Source organism: Palaemon carinicauda, chromosome 41, assembly GCF_036898095.1.
Source record: "Palaemon carinicauda isolate YSFRI2023 chromosome 41, ASM3689809v2, whole genome shotgun sequence".
In the NCBI taxonomy this organism is placed as follows: domain Eukaryota; kingdom Metazoa; phylum Arthropoda; class Malacostraca; order Decapoda; family Palaemonidae; genus Palaemon; species Palaemon carinicauda.
In genome coordinates this window covers 54,114,679-54,132,178 of record NC_090765.1, presented here as the reverse complement: position 1 = coordinate 54,132,178, position 17,500 = coordinate 54,114,679, and the positions used below count along the sequence as shown (strand labels likewise).

At 41.2% G+C, this 17,500-nt stretch overlaps 1 protein-coding gene across 5 annotated transcripts in view; it reads left to right on the top strand.

Moving 5' to 3' along the window:
- Positions 1 to 17,500, top strand: part of cnc (cap-n-collar) — a 603,426-nt gene that overhangs the window by 547,616 nt on the left and 38,310 nt on the right. For all 5 annotated transcript variants that reach the window (XM_068364732.1, XM_068364731.1, XM_068364730.1 and 2 more), the window contains 2 exons: positions 331 to 480; positions 3,707 to 3,880. In XM_068364732.1, coding sequence (XP_068220833.1) covers positions 331 to 480; positions 3,707 to 3,880 — 324 coding nt within the window. The remainder of the gene's footprint in view (positions 1 to 330; positions 481 to 3,706; positions 3,881 to 17,500) is intronic.

Sequence of the window (17,500 nt, the reverse complement as noted above, 5' to 3'; positions counted from 1 at the left end):
CCCTTATATAGTGGTACAATACATGCACAGACCCAATCTACTGGTACCATTGACAACACAAAACACACATTAAACAATCTCACCAACCATTCAAGTACAGTCACACCCCCTTCCTTCAACATCTCAGCTTTCACACCATCCATACCCGATGCTTTTCCTACTCTCGTTTCATCTAGTGCTCTCCTCACTTCCTCTATTGTAATCTCTCTCTCATTCTCATCTCCCATCATTTGCAATCATTTTGGGCTGCAACCTTGTGTGATTGAATTAAATTTTTTATGTGGTCTTTACATGATCATTTCACTTATTCTTGTATTCTTCTTTTTGCAGACAGCGGGAACCGAAACCATAGTGGAGATTATAGTGGCAGTAGTTATCGATACCCTCCCGAAGATCCACATCGAATGCCTCCCGTTCCTTTAAAAAAGCAGCATAAGTTTGGTCGAGATATAAGATATTTCCATGACAACGTTCCTCATGGTTAGTAATGTAACTGGTTGATTATTTTTTTAAATTCGATATTTAACGGAAATGGAACTAAATCTTATAACTTTATTATGTAGACTGATGTTAGTACACAGTACACCATGGGATTTAACTAAAAAAGTTTGTGTACAAGTTTTTAACTGCTTGGAAGAAATGATGAATTATAAAAAAAGTAAATATTCCAAATTGAGATGAATACTATGAACTGGATGATCACTATTTTTAACATGACTCTACTTTGGATAAGTGAATAGATTAATTAAGGTACTATATGCCAACAAATTTATTTTCATCAATTTAGTTAATCAGAAATAAAAAGGAATTTGCACTAATTAGATCATCAGATATTTTAAGTTTATCCAAGAAGTAAAAACATCCATTGAATTGCCTAGCAAGCATCCATAGAGTGGAGATCCTTGTGTTGATAAAAAAATATATAAAGAAGATTAGTATATTAGAATATAAATAAAAGGAATAGATAAATATTGAATACAGAAAGTAAATTGGGCTTAAACATTAAGTGAGAAATGTAAAGTTGGAAATATTAAGATAAAGGAACATGGGAGACATATATGATATTACAATCCCTCAAGCATAATCATATCAAAGCTGCCCAGAAGACTTATACTGTATCAGTTTTGTAGTAAATAAATGAAAGCTCTTAGGTACATGGTTCAATGGCAATTTCTCTCTTGTTCGTACATACATACATATACCAAGGCACTTCCCCCAATTTTGGGGGGTAGCCGACATCAACAAATGAAACAAAAATAAAAGGGGACCTCTCCTCTCTACGTTCCCCCCAACCTGACAAGGGACTCAACCGAGTTCAGCTGGCACTGCTAGGGTGCCACAGCCCACCCTCCCCTGTTATCCACCACAGATGAAGCTTCATAACGCTGAATCTCTTACTGCTGCTACCTCCGCGGTCATCTAAGGCACCGGAGGAAGCAGCAGGAGGTCCGGGACTTGGTGATATGTTAAAACCTGTGTTGATATAATCTCTTGTTCTTATTCTTTAGAATTCCTTTCCCTCTTCGGTTATTCATAGACCAAAACCCTCCATCCCTTGAGAGGCAGTTCTATTAGGTTGCCCATCCCATTGGCCTTTGCTCAAGAGATGTGGGGTGTCAGGGCAAAAAAAAATGAGATTAATGCTGATGTGTGAATTGGGTAGCACAGACTCTAGAGACACAGGAAGATGGATAGCCAAACGGGAAACTGCCCCGCTCTGATCTAAATCATAATTAGCTTTGTTTGGAAAAGCATTTCATCAGTTCAAGTATCCTTCTCTCTAGATGAAAAGTCCTCTAATACTGCCACCATCTATACAGATGAACAATATTCCAGCTATTGTAAAGCAAAATATCTAAAATTGTAAAAATACCTTCATATGTCTATATATTGAAAGACTTACTAACAATAACCAGATTTTTTGTGGCTTTAAATGATTTCATGTAGGAAAACTAGAGTTTAATGTTGAGAGTAACACAAAATGTTGTCAGGTAGTGTTTATAAATTCTTAATAAAAAGCAGAAGTACAGATAAGAATTTTAACCCAGGTGGTATCTTAGAAGGGGGCTTCAGAATCCTCAATCCAGTTATAAATGTGGTTTTGTTAAAGACTAAAATCAAAACAAAATCAATGTAAATTATATAGTTGTCCAGGACACGATATTTTATAGTAATCCCATTTCCAACTAATTCCACTTGTGATTTTGGAACTCATTATTGGGTATGATAGTTGCCTCCTCTGAAACAGCATTTACCGAAAAGAGTTACTTATATTGATATTAACCATGTCTTCTGGTGTTATATCTATATTCTGAGAGTACTATATTAAGTCGGAAGTATTAACTTGTATAATCCTCAACATAATGTTTCTTTTTCTCACGCAAACTTTGCAGAACACCAGTCACTAACAGGCTATTTTATAAGAATCAAGACATTCTGAAATTTAATTTTCTTCTTGGGCATTATGCAGTTCAAATCTTTGTAAAAAAACTTGACTTATCATTTTTAGGAGTGAAATACATCACATTTTAAAGTAGTTAGGTAGAGAAGTTGATATGTTTTGTTTACTTTGAAGAGAGAGTATACAGCCAGCAATAATTGTCCCGTTTCTGTGCTCTAATATCTTATATGATCTACCAAAAGTTATGACACGCCCCCAAAGCTTGATGTGTATAATACATTTTATCAAAATTCAATATTGTCTTGGATATAGTGCATTAAAATTAAATAAAACTATTTGTTAGGTTCCTTTCATTATTTACAAAATGTGAGAAATTATTTTATGTTCTTGCCTAACCTGGTAGAGTTCCATATTTCTCACCTTTATAGCCAGGTGTCGCATACTCTTGGTGTAAAATCATTTTTGTTTCTTAATACAGCAACTTAGAAGTTACAACCTATGATTTAAGTTCTTAAACCCAGTCAGAGTATCTCTGTTTGTTGCCTGATCGTTCTTTTCATGTCATTTGTAATTGACTATGTGGTTCTTTGATTTTCTATACTGAAAATGCATATATATATCAGATTAGATAGAGAAGATGTGAATAGTTAGCGTAAACAAAGGTAAATTTTTTAATCCTAGACTTATGGAAAAATTATTTCTCATACATTCTGCTAAAGAGTACCTTCTGGGCAATTGTAATATATATAACCTTGCCTATTTTCATACAGGAACCAATATTTGATTATCAAACAATTAGAATTTTGGCCATAGGACTACAATATGACTCAATTTATTTGAATTTAAGGGTTGTTGTTAGTTCATAGTATAAAGATCTTTTAATTTCTTGATGTAGTTGCCATACTAGTTTTTATAGGAACCCTTTTGTGAGCTTAAGGTATGTTAATTACAGATTGTCCTTCTATAGTTTGCAAGACTTAAATGTCATAAGGCAGAACACGAGAATTTCAGGATTGACTTGCTAAATATTTCACTTAGATTTTAAATTTTTCCTTGTACTGTACAGTAGTCTATGAAATTAGTATACCATAATTTCACATACCTATATTGTGAAATTAATAATAGGCTATAAATGTAAAGAGTTCTGTATTACTGTATTTTTTAAATATCAATAGTATTAAACTCGTGTTAAGTAATCTAATTTTATAGTTTGGTTGTACCCATTATATTTTAGTTTGACATCAAAAAAGAAAATTGGCCAGTTTCAATGGTTAGATCTGATAAAGAGTTGTTTTTGCATGTCAGGAGGGCCAGCAGCTGGTGTCGGCAGTGGAAGCAGTAGCAGTGTGGGAGGAGATGTCAGTGGCTATGGAGGCCATTATCCACCCCCTCCTGGTATTTCATCTATGGAGGGAGCAACTGCTCTAGATCCCTCGGAAATGAAGTTTTCGTGTACGATGGACTTCCGTTCACAAGGGGGTGAGTACATTATCTAGTTATATTTCTCTAGCTCTTTTTGTTGTTTAGCTGAGAGGGGTCTATACTTTGTTGCATTCACTGTCTGAAGAATATATTGATGTGGTGTTATTTTCCTTTTAAGTTACACAAGAATGTCTGATTATGCTGTTTACAAAAACTTGGAAGAGCCAGCTAAATTTGAAATTTTAAAAAATGTCATACTTGAGTTACTGTACAGATAAAGGCACCTTTGGTTATTAGGTAACTGAGCTGTTGACAAAAGAAAACTTAAGCATTGCTTTTAAAAGTAAGGATATTGGTATGCTAGATCCTGAAGGAGGATCTTGTTTTTGTAGGGACAGGAGAAAATACCCTTCAAGTTAAATACTGCATTTTTTAGCTCTCAAATCAAACTTCATTCTTGGGGTGATTTGTTTGCACCCAATCAGGGGTAAGGAAGTAGGCTCATACTAAATATATCCCATTAGCTTGTCGTTCTAATACAGTACTTTCAAACTCATTAGCATGTGTCTCCAGCTACTCTTTTTTTTTACCAGCTTACGCTCATCAATTAGAAACATCATCCATTATGCATTTCATCTCCAGCTATTTTTTGTATCCCAACGTTTTGTGCTTCTTCGCCTTTCCTTATTGTAACTATTTTCATCCCTTCTCCATCCATAAAAATCTGACCTGTTATGAAGACCAGCAAAAACCTTGTATGGGTTTTCTTGTACAATAAATCTTCTACCTACATATTGTAAATAAGTATTATTTATTAACCAATTGTCATTTACTCCTTACATCTTCAACTTTTTCGACATATTTTTCTCAAATCATTCCTGAAGTAAGCATCTTCTGTATTCATGTGTGTAACATGACATTTTTTCTTTATTGGTAAATTTATCACACAACTGTCTCATGACAAACACTGGCTCCTCGAAAACAAATCCATATCATATACCCTCCCAGGTGTACTGAGTTCTATGTCCCTACAATATTTACCATTGACTATACAACCTTTACCCTTACACAAATGAATTATTCTTCATGCCCATTTCATTTGCCCCTTTCCCTCTCATATACTTACTCTCATTATTAATACAGTCATCTCTATTTCCCAGCAACTCGCTTTTAATTCCATTATCTCTCAACCCTTTCCTTTTTCAACATCTTTAACTTCATTCCTCAGATCTCTACTTTCTATACCACAGACACACTCGGTTTTATTTCTTATATCTTCCTCTCTAACCTCATTCTGATCTACCTATCTTTCTCCTGCCCATCCTTTGGCAATCAACACTTCTTATGACACTCACTCCACTGACACAGGACTTCATTGTATAAATGCAGAATCTTCTTTTGTAGCTTTTATACTGGAATTTATTTGTTTGTAAACTTTTTATGTCATTATTTTCACTATTATACATCTTAATTTTCTCCCATAAGCATTTGCTGAGATTTGATTTTGAATCTTCTGTGAATTCCAATTTTTTTTACTTTAAATGTCTATTATTACCATATTGACCCTGCTTAATACCTGTACATGACTGATTACCTTATTGCCCCTTCTATATACCTGTATATAATTTTTATGTCATATAACAATATTTCCAACTATACTTTTTCTTCCGTCATTAAATCTCTCCTTTCGTTGTGCCATAATACATTCTAATGGTTTTTTTTTCTAACATTAAACCTCTAATTTCATTATGTCACAGTACACTGTTTTTATACTGTATTTCCCCACATTCCTGTTCCTTCAAATTTTTTCTGGTAGTTTAGATTCCCAGCCTTGAATTTTGCAGCTCCATATTAACTCCACCTTCTTCAGTACATAAGGTTTTTGGTCTAGAAGGGAGATCCATCCATAGACTGTGGTGCAATTCTAATAATGACTTAGTTGGTCCACCGACATACAGTACTGGAAGAAACAGTGAAGTCACCCCTCTTTGCTAATGCAGTACACAATAATAGTCATAATCTAGAATATAAAAACACTTCATGATATGGGCACATAACCAGGACTAGAACAACATGAAGGACATAAATATACAGTTGAATGATACAAAGCAGTTAAAAATATGCAACTCCTTACCTTTACTCCTGTGGTTGACTTACACACTAAGAGGATAATTGCAAGGGGTGAAGATGCAAGTTTAATGGAATTAAGAAGTCGGACAGACAGGAAACCCTGCAGATAGTTTTGGAGATACTGGGGTGGGTGAGCCTTGAGAACCTGTGGAAGGTGTGGGAGATACTGGGAAAGGTTAGTTAGAAATGACTGAAATAGCTGTAAGAGGTAAAGCAGCAGCTGAAATGTAGTACAGGGTCTGTTAGAGAAATCTCTACCGTCTTGAAGATGCTCTCAGCCTATTCTGGAAATTTACTATTTTTCTCCTCCAAGATCTGCTTGTAAAACATCTGCAACCATGAACTTTAATAATAATTTTCACATTCCTTGAACCATATGAACCAACTTGTACAGGCCATAAAATCTTCAACTTCACAACCTTCCCCTTTTCCTTTTTCAATATGTCAAAAAATCAGTTTGCTGTAGTCTGAATAACCATAAGGCTCACCTGGATATACCATAGATTGTTCATTTAACCAAAGAGAAATTAAGTCTTGATAATGAGACCACTATGCTACTTTGTAATCTCTTTCAATTTCATAGGAGCAGATCCCTTCATGTGATCAAAGATACGATCTTTATCCTTGATAATCATAGTGACAGTCGAACGGTTAAGTTTGAGTATACGACCGATGTCCATCGGTGTTTCTCCTTCTACCTAGACTTCCATGGCGATGGCTTTCATTTTCTTTGATGTGTTGCCATCATTGTCTTGGTTTAGCTTTTCTTTATTTTGAAAAGTAATCAGAAAAACACAGAAGAAAGGAAATCCCTGAATGGCGTATGCATAGGCACAAAGGCAACAACAAAATAGAGAGGTGCAGCAGTTTGCTCATGCACTGCATTACTCTGTTTTTCTTATGCCACCAAACAGAGATTTTGGTCAGCCACACTTGCTCAAATTAATCCAGCCATTCATATCAATGCTGCAACCATCGGAGGTCAAAACATATTTTATCAATATAGTACTGTACAATAGTTTATGGGAGGTGTGTGTTATCCACGAAAAGTTGCAAGACGATACAGTTGTAACCCTAGGACGTCCTGTATCTTGAACACTAGTATATATTTCTTACTTACTCTTCAAGTAGTTTATGCTAATATGCTATTCTATTTTCTTTTTAATCAAACTTTTTTCAACGTACTTGAATTTTTTACAATATTTTTAGTCTCGTCTCTTACGTAAACTGCATTGTGTTTTGGTTTACCACTGCCAAGTACTTCAGTACCGTAATCAGATACCCATTTAGCTACTCTTCTAACCATATTTTCCATTTAAATTTTCCCTAGTTATTCTCAATTTTACCATCACAATCTCTGAGCAGCATATTTGCCCTCTTTCACAAATACCCACAGTCTTCATGAGACAGAAAAGGATAAGTTCTTTGCTTTTCTTCTACTACCATTCGAAGGTACACTCATTTTTCATCCCCTCAGCCTTCATTTTTACACAAAGGTTTTCAATGCCACTCATCTGAATCTAAAAGGGGGAGGGGAACCTCCTGAGTCAGCTGATAAACTGGATTTGCTAAATTTAGGTAGGATACACACCAACAATCATAGTTTAGGATAACTTCAAACTGATTTAATACAGTATAGTAATATAAAACTACTTGTATGTATGGGTATGCTATTACAGTACAGTAGTTACTAATTTTATAACGGTTACAAACCATTTAGTGAGTGAATTTACTTTGTCAGAAATTAGGGTATATAATCATACACTTTAGCATATGCTAGGCCATAAGATCATAATTAATTCAACAATATACTGTAAATGTTAAACAAGTCAATAGTCTGCTAAGTATTCTTATTAAACCATTCAAACGCCAAGTTATGAAAAATATCCACCAATATAAACATCGTCATCATCATCACCATGTCCTCCTACGCCTTCATTATGTATATATTTTTATAAATATTCACAGTGTTAAGGCAGTATATGGCACAATTAATAAACATATTTTAGTGCTACTAAAGTGTGATTCCTACCACCAGGATTCTACTAGAGTGTGATTCCTACCCTATTTTTCGAGTATGAGATGATTCCTACCAAAGGAGGATGGATAAGACATACTTCTTGACCCTATTCTAATCTATTCTATTCTATAAAAAATGCTGAAAATCTACAAAATGCACTTTAGGTTAGGTTAGGTAAAATGGCTGTTTTGTTTACACTTTTTGCTTGTTTATTTGGTTTGGTAACGCTTAATTGAGGTGTTATTCTTGTAATAACACCTTGGAAGGGGGAATATTACATTATTTGGTTGTTTGCTTGGTAGGAATCACCCTATAGTAGATTTGAATCCCCATAATGAGGTGGGAACAGAAAATGAGGGTAGGAGTCACGCTATAGTAGCACCCATATTTTTTTATATATCTCCATTAACGAAGTATTTCACAGCCTTGCTTATTTTTAATTACGGTAATTGCTGACCTATGTTAAGCCTACACTTTCACCTTTTATGGTTATATATCTTATTTAGTTTATATATTACTGTATTTATTTTTAATGAGACTACACACTTTCTTTTTCATTATTATTTTTTAAAATGTACCCTAAATGTTTATATATATATATATATATATATATATATATATATATATATATATATATATACTATATATATATATATATATATGTATATATATATATATATATATATATATATATATATATATATACTATATATATATATGTATATATATATATATATATATATATATATATATATATATATATATATATATATATATATATATATATATAACGGATTTTGAGCGAAGCGAAAAATCTATTTTTAGGTGAGATAGCCATGGCGTCCTGATGGAAGGTTCCTTTTTGGTAGCTTCCTTGGGTATAAGACTACTAAGATATTCCCAGAGAATTTAACCACAGGTTATCACAGAATTCTAACTTCTGGAGCGAGTATCTCAAAGGTTTCCCTTTAAGACATCGTAATACAACAGGGGACGCGCATGTCTGAACGCGCCACATAGCTATCTTCACCCCGAACAGAGTTAATGCTTCGGTGTGTAAGGACTGAGAATAGCTGGGAGCCGTTCCACAGCTAATCTCACTCGTGGCTACTACTGATACTCGAGACGTAAACAAACGGACGCCATTGCTCTAATGACGTCACGCCCGTCTTCATCCTGAAGCCAGTTGCTGCCCATCACCATGATACAGTAGCACAGGGTGGGAACAAAACTGGACGAAGTAGTAGGGAGGGTCCATCAGGACGCCATGGCTATCTCACCCAAAAATAGATTTTTCGCTTCGCTCAAAATCCGTTTTTTGGGCTCAAGCCATGGCGTCCTGATGGAAGAGTACCAGAGAAATCAATGTATCGTGGTAGATTTTCCCCTAGTATTAAGTGCCTAGGCATTGACAAAACAGCAAAGTAATCTTAGATAAAGAACCATAGGGACGAAGTATCCTGCCCCCCTTGGCAGTGAAGTTCCCATGGGCTATGCCGACGTCAAAGTGGTATTGAAGGGCTATTCATCCTGAGAGAAGAACTTGAAGAACTTAGAGATGAAGCTGAATGTTTGGTATTTGTATAGGAACATTCTGAAATTAGACCAGTGGTGGTTGGACACTGTGTATAGAGTTCATCTCTTGGGTATCAGAAGTAAGTATTCGTGTAGGAACCTTACTTAGTCAGGGTGAATATAATTTAGGATTAGGCATCTTAAATTCTTCATAACCATAAGAAAGGAGGAATAAATAAAACTATGACAGGTATGTATTTCATAGTAAGTAGGAGCTGATAAAGACGCACAAGTAATAAAATAGAAATTTTATTTCACAAATGCAGAAATTAAATAATTTACAGCAAAAAGTAAAGTTCATTTACAGTAATAATAATGTACATAGAAATAAAGGCTTGCTCTTGAATCTGAAAAGGAATTTCAGGATATTAGTAGGTACTCGTTCTCGAGGAACGCAAGTCTTTAATTAAAACACATCATGCTCAAGGCATGCGGCACTTGTGTGACACTATGACATTTCACCTGGGATAAGAACAGTTATAAAAGCACTAAGTGTTTTTCGACATCACTATGAATCGCTCGAGGGTCAACATAGGCACCCGAAGAGTTAGAGTCCCAAGTAACTCACTGTTCTACGCAGAGTTAGGTGCAGGTTTCATAACACTACCTGCGGCTACCACAAAATGTTTGACTTCGTGCACTTGTTTCGCATAGTGTTTAAAGAAAACTCGCGAGGACTTCCAGCCCGTAAAGTTTTTAAGGCTTTCAAAGTCCATGCTCTGAAAGAAATTCAGAGAAGATGCCACTTTTCTAGGATCATGACCAGCGGGTGTACTGTTCGGATCCGCTCTGCGAATGAAGTAGGTGATTTTCGCTCTTAATTGTTTCAGTGACAGGTCGCTGCCCGATGTTTCTCCTTTGAAGAGTTGGCCTCCACCAAAGTTCGAAGTTCTGTGAAGATAGACCTTGAGGCTCTCTACTGGACATAGAGAGACATCCTCCTTCAGGGGGCATATTCTCCAAGGGCCCCATCTTTTGGTGGGTAATTCATTTTTAGCGAGAAACGTCGGATCAGGGGAGAGGGTCACTTCTCCTGAATCGGTAAACAGGATGTGTCCTTCTTCTCTTGATAATGCCACTATTTCGCTGACTCGAGCTCCCAAAGCGAGAGCAAATAAAAATATAACTTTCTGAGTCAGATCCTTGAGGGGGCATGAATCGTTGTCCAAGTTGGAGGCGAAATGGAGTACCTTGTCTAGTGACCAGGAGATCGGTTTCGGTGGGGGTGCTGGACGTAGGCGAGCACATGCTTTTGGCAATTTGTTGAAGATGTCGTTGGACAGGTCAATTTGGAAAGCATATAGAATTGGTCTAGTCAAGGCCGATTTGCAGGTTGAAATCGTATTGGCTGCTAATCCTTGTCCATGAAGGTGAATAAAGAAGGACATGCAGAAATCAATCGTGATTTCTTTAGGATTTTTTGTCTTGACAAAGGAGACCCATTTCCTCCAGGAAGATTCATATTGCCGTCTCGTGGATTCGGTCTTGTATTCCTCTAGGAAGTCTAGACTTTTCTTCGAGATCCCAAACCTCTTCTTTGTGGCAAGGGAGAGAAAATCATGAGATGAAGGTCCTTGATTTTCGATGATGAAGCGAAGACAGTCGACTTCTGTACTTGTTGAGAGAGAACTGGGCCCGGGAGAGGGATCAGCTTGGGCTGCAGCTCCAGGACCAGGGGGTACCAGTTGCTCCGGGGCCACTTGGGAGCCACTAGGGCCGCTGACCCTTTGAAGGTTCTCAGTTTGGAGAGGACTTTCAACAGAAGGTTGGTGGGAGGGAACAGGTAGATCTTGGACCATCTGTTCCAGTCCAGTGACATGGCATCCACTGCTTCTGCTTTGGGGTCCTCGTACGGGGCTACGTACAGAGGAAGTTGATTGTTGTCGCTCGTTGCAAAGAGATCTATCTGAAGTTCTGGGACTTGGTGAGAGATGAAGGAGAACGATCTTGCGTCTAGAGACCATTCCGACTCTATCGGGTTTGTCCGAGATAGAGCATCCGCTGTCACGTTGCGGAATCCTTGTAGGTGAACTGCAGACAGGTGCCACTTCTTCTTCTCTGCCAGACGGAAGATTGGGAGAAGCACCTGATTTATCTGGGGCGATCTTGAGCCTTGGCGATTGAGACAACGAACTACCACCGAGTTGTCTAGGGTTAGACGGATGTGGATCGAGGGCGGCGGGGATAACTTCTTCAGTGTTAGAAGGACCGCCATGGCCTCCAAGATGTTTATGTGGAACGTCTTGAATAGTGGAGACCAGGTACCTTGAACCTGTTTCTGGTGGGAGTGACCTCCCCAACCTTCCAGTGAGGCATTCGTGTGGATGTTGAGTGATGGAGGAGGGTGTTGGAGAGGAATGGACCTTTTCAGGGCCTTTTCTTCCGACCACGGCTTTAGGAGGCGTCGCAGTCTGTTTGGAAGCCGTCTCTTAAGGTCTCTTCGAGCGATGGATGCCGAGCGTCTCCAGACTCCCGCGGCATCCTTTAGCTGTGCACGAAGCACTGGGTTTGTCACTGAGGCGAATTGTAGAGAGCCTAGAACTCGTTCCTGCTGTCGTCTTGAAATGCGTTTGGATTTCAGTAGTCGCTTGACAGACCCTGCTATTTCCTTCCTTTTCTTCTGGGGGATGGAAAGGCGGTGTGACTGAAGATTCCAGTGGATTCCCAACCACTGAAACTTCTGAGCTGGAGAGAGGCGAGATTTTTTCTCGTTGATCTTGAATCCCAGGTGTTCTAGGTACTGGGTAACTTCGTTGCAAGACTTTGCACACTCTTCGGGCGATGGAGCCCAGACTAGCCAGTCGTCGAGGTAGGCCATCACCTGGACGTTTCTTAGGCGTAGTTGTTGTACTATGGCATCCGCCAGTTTTGTGAAGATCCGAGGGGCCACGTTGAGGCCGAAGGGCATGGCCCGGAAGGCGTAGCTTTTCCTTTGGAGTCGAAATCCTAGGTAGGAGGAAGCGTGATGGTTCATTGGAACGTGCCAGTAGGCATCCGCCAGGTCTATAGAGACCGTATAGGAACCTTGAGGCAGAAGGGTCCTTATTTGTTGAAGCGTCAGCATCTTGAATTTGTTGTTCGCTATGAACTTGTTGAGGGGGGATAAGTCCAGAATGACTCTGAGTTTGTCTGAGTCCTTCTTGGGAACACAAAACAGTCTCCCTTGGAACCTGGTGGACTTTACCTTCCTTATCACCTTCTTGTTCAAGAGGTCTAGAACATATTCTTCCAGAAGGGGGGTTGATTGTTGGAAGAATTGCTGGAAGATTGGGGGTGGTTGAGTCCAACTCCAGCCTAGACCCTTCTTGACGATGCTGTGTGCCCAGGGATCGAAGGTCCAACGATCCTGGAATTGGCGGAGTCTTCCTCCCACCGGAAGCACTTCATTGCTTCTGGTGTCCCGAGGACTTGCTGCCTCGGCCGCTAGCTCCCTTTCCTCCTCTACCTCTGGAGGGACGGCGAGATGCGTCTTTGCTTGCACCCCTGAATGAGCCTCTACCTTTGGCACGAAAGGTAGTTGATTGTTGCTCAAAGGCAGGGGTGAAGACCGGTGACTGTGACAACACCGGTTGGGGGACCAATTGAAAGGTCTGTTGTGGTTGGGCAACCACTTGGGAGGTAGCGGGTCCCGGAAACTGACGTCTTTGCTGACGTTGCTGGGGTTTTGGCTTTTGGGGTTTCCTCTTAGGCTGAGGTCCGTCGTCCTGAGAGGGTTTCCTTTTCCTGGACATGCCCCACTTGTGGAGAAGGTTCCTATTCTCCGTGGCGGCTCTGTCAGTGATTTCCTTCACAAGGTCAGAAGGAAAGAGGTGTTTTCCCCAGATGTTGGAGGAAATCAGCCTCCGGGGTTCGTGTTTCACGGTGGCACCGGCGAACACGAATTCACGACAGGCTCTTCGAGCCTTTATGAAGTGGTACAAGTCCTTCATTACAGTCAGTAAGTGGGATTTGGAGAGTACCATGTAGTGGTCTGGTACTCTAGTGTCACAGGCCATAACTTCAAGTTGGACTTGATGAGAAAGAGATGCCGCAAGCCTCTCCTTCGTGTCTTGTTCCCGACGAAGGAGGTGATCGTTGAGCTTAGGGAGGTCTTCATTAAACTGACGTCCGGCGACGTCAGGATCGAGCCTTCCCACGACGAAAGTATGTTGAACATCTTTCCAGTGTCGAGCGTCAGGGGGGGTCACGATGGAGAAGGGTCTGCACTCCTCCAATGCAGGGCAGGGTTTCCCTTCGTCCGCCGCTTTAAGGCATGCAGCTAAGGCCTTTTCCAAGAATGGAAGAACCGCAGTTTCAGGTGCAACGTAAGTAGGGTGCTTCTTGCTCAATGCCGGAAGCTTAGAGCAGGTAAAGCCTCTACTCTTGAATGCGGAGGCTAGCATAGCCTGGGCTTTTGCGAGATCGAACACTATCTCTTCCTTAGGTTCGGTCTCTTCCTTCGAGGCAGGTTCGGAACGAAGCCGGACGTAACAGTCCGGGTAGGCCTCAAAGTTTGGGAAGAACTCCACATCTTCCAAAGGGACCGTGCCGATCTTATCACTGACAAAGATCCTGCCGGTCGCAATAACCATATGCTCTGCATACCTCCACGGGTTGGCATGAGAGCAAGCGGGGAGATCCTTGACCGAAATCTTCTTCGGCTCTCTGGATCCTATCATCGACCTGATGGACTCCTGGTTCTCCTTCAGCCTGTCGTCCATGACGGCTCTAATCAGTTGGATCAATTCTTGAGTGGAAGAAGAAGGATCCGGAGTCGAGGAGGTAGACGGAATAGACATTTCCGTCGGTGTAGGAGTAGGAGGGGGGATGGACGGGGAGCGACCTCTTGCTCCGACTCGGTGTATTCCACCTTGTCTTCGTCATCTTCGGCTCCTTGAGCCATAAGCGTTTTCTCCGTGTCTTCCGAGACATCCGAAATCTGTTCGTCATCTTCGGAATCCAAACGACACTCGTGCATGGACTGAGCCATGACTACATCAGGTTCCACCGTAATTTGGACAGTGGGGATCACGTCTTTGGGTACCACTGAGTCAGGGGAGGCCTTAGGGAACAATAGTGACCTCAGTTCTTCGGTGGCCAGGTACGGTCCGGTAGCATTTTTCTGGAAGCCACGCACCCACTTGCGCAGCTTTTCACGAGAAATGTCTCTAATCTCCGCTGAGGGAGGATTATGGAAGGCCTCAACTAGGTGAGCCTGACAGACCGTACAGTCCAGTGGATTCCAAAACTTCAAATCCCCTTTCTTGTCTGCACAAGGGGCGTGAGTCCTGCAAGCCGTATGCCCGTAAAACTGCGGGCGTTTCACAGCGCAGAAGGCGAAATCACACTTCATCTGCTCCTCCTGTGGAAGAAAGAGAAAATGAGTATTGGGGAGTCTTAAGAATGGCTCTTAAACTAAGTTAATATTAATTATTAATTTTAACTTAATGAAGGTGTGATGCATAGAGAATGAAAATAGTAAAGGAGAACATGCTCCATGCATCTCGCCCGGCTGGTTACCATAAGCTTGGTCCCTGGATAATCCGAGTGACCGAGGGCACCGGATATAATTCCTTAGAGCTCCAAGTATTTGGAATTCCATGGAAAAATCCAAGGGCAAGATTGGGACCGAATTCATTCGGTTCCCAGTTAAGGGCCAGAAGGCTTCTTTTAAAAGGTAACTGCTTCTGGCAACCAGCCGTGCTAAGATGCACATAGCATGCTGGAATTAGAAGAATGCAAAGAGACAGCATTATCACTAATAGAGCAGTACTAGGTACTGATCTTAATAGCAGAAAAAGCCTATCTGTTTGCGATATAGGGCTATCATTGTCCTATGATAGCTACAGGAAGGGGGTGCAAGTATTCTTGACGCCTCCGGGGCATCCGGCAAGCCGCCGGCATGCCGGAGCTCGCTCCAGCATAGATTCTGGCAATAGGACAGACAATGTTCAAAGTCAGTCAAATACCAGGATGGCGGCCGCCGGCACGCCGGCAGGGAGCGGCAGCTCCGGCAGTCGGAGGATGCCGGATTGGTGACTGGGATAAGGATGGTTAAAGCTGTACCGGGTTGCCGGCAGTATATGCCGGCACTCCGGCGGCCGACCGGCAAGCGGACGACAAGCTAGGAGGAGGAGAGCCGCCGGTAGTAGCCGGCGGCAGCCGGCAGTCCCTCGGTACACGGGGGGCTGGCGGCAAGGTTAGGAAGAGTCACCAAGTAGGAGGCAGGTATTGCCGACAGTAGAGGCGGCAAGAGACCGGCACCCGGATAGGGAGAGAGACAGGGGGGAGGGGGGAAGGGATGTAGGAAGTACCATCAGGACTCCAGACATCCCTCCCCCTCCCTGAGAGGGTGTACCCATGATAGAGGCAGGCTCTAACATCCATGAGCAGGGGTCACTAGGGACCGGGAGCAAGGTAGCCCAAGGGAGGGCTAGGGAACACCCGAAGGGGGGGGGGGAGACTCCCATATGCAGAGCTATACTAGTAACTAACCTTATAGGACACTATGAAGGTATATGTACCAGAGCGGACTGCACAAGGAAGCTCGGGTAGCCCTACTATTCCACCCTAAGGAGGAGTTGTAGGACAGGGGACAGATGGGTATAAACTAACCTAAGCATAGGCTAGGCTATACAAGAGATAGGTGGGGAGGGAGAAGAGAGAAGTCTTCCCAGGAAGGGTTTCTGTACCAGAGCGGCCACTAAGGAAAGGGAGGACACTCCCTAACCTAAGATCAGGCAGATCAGCTAAAACGGTGCAAGAGTACAGTTTCAGCATGGAACAGAGAAACCTTCCTAACCTAACCTAGAGCAGGGCTAAGAGTCCTGAACTAGGAAAGGAAGAAGACATATCGCTGTCGCAGGAAAGTCATAGACTATCCTAGCCATAGAGGTAGGGCTAGCCTAACCTCACTCTCGGACGCAACCCTAAAGGGGGTTCATTCCTTTAGGGAGGACAGAGAGGCGATATATACTCTATTAGACAATTAATCCCTTTACTCAGAAAAGGAATCAAGGCTAAATAGAGGGAATGCCAAGGCAGGGGATGAAGGAAGCATATAGGGGTCCTATCATTAGGTTAGGCTAGAAAGAGTCACTGACTAGCCTATCCCCTATATGGTCCCTGAAGGCGAAAACATTTGCATCACTGTCAAAAGTATTGTAAAATAATGCCACTATCTTCATAACTTAGTCTAGGATCACTAATAAATCATGCATGAACACTTGTATGTAGGCTCCTGGCCTGGGGGCTATAGTAGCCGACTGGTATGAGGTCAATCGATGACCGATAAAAAGCGTCTAAACACGATATAAAAGTTCCTAGCTATGAAGACTAAATAAACTAATGTAATCGATTAGTATATAAGGCCGGAAACGTTGTTGTGGCTAACTAAATAAGACATGCATAACAACAACGACGCCATAAAATGGCGGGTCCGGTAGAGGCACAGCTCTGCCACAAAACAGCAATTATCTCGAAAAGTAATATTTACTTTACGGCCAGAGCTTAATTAAACAATACTGGAACCTTGTACTCAACTTTCCAGAAGAAGGCGAGGCTGAAGGTAACGACATAGCGAAGATGCAAAACGATAAAGTTAACACAGGGAAAATCCGTCTAAGTAGGGCAGCTACTAAACAAAGGATAAAGACGGGCGTGACGTCATTAGAGCAATGGCGTCCGTTTGTTTACGTCTCGAGTATCAGTAGTAGCCACGAGTGAGATTAGCTGTGGAACGGCTCCCAGCTATTCTCAGTCCTTACACACCGAAGCATTAACTCTGTTCGGGGTGAAGATAGCTATGTGGCGCGTTCAGACATGCGCGTCCCCTGTTGTATTACGATGTCTTAAAGGGAAACCTTTGAGATACTCGCTCCAGAAGTTAGAATTCTGTGATAACCTGTGGTTAAATTCTCTGGGAATATCTTAGTAGTCTTATACCCAAGGAAGCTACCAAAAAGGAACCTTCC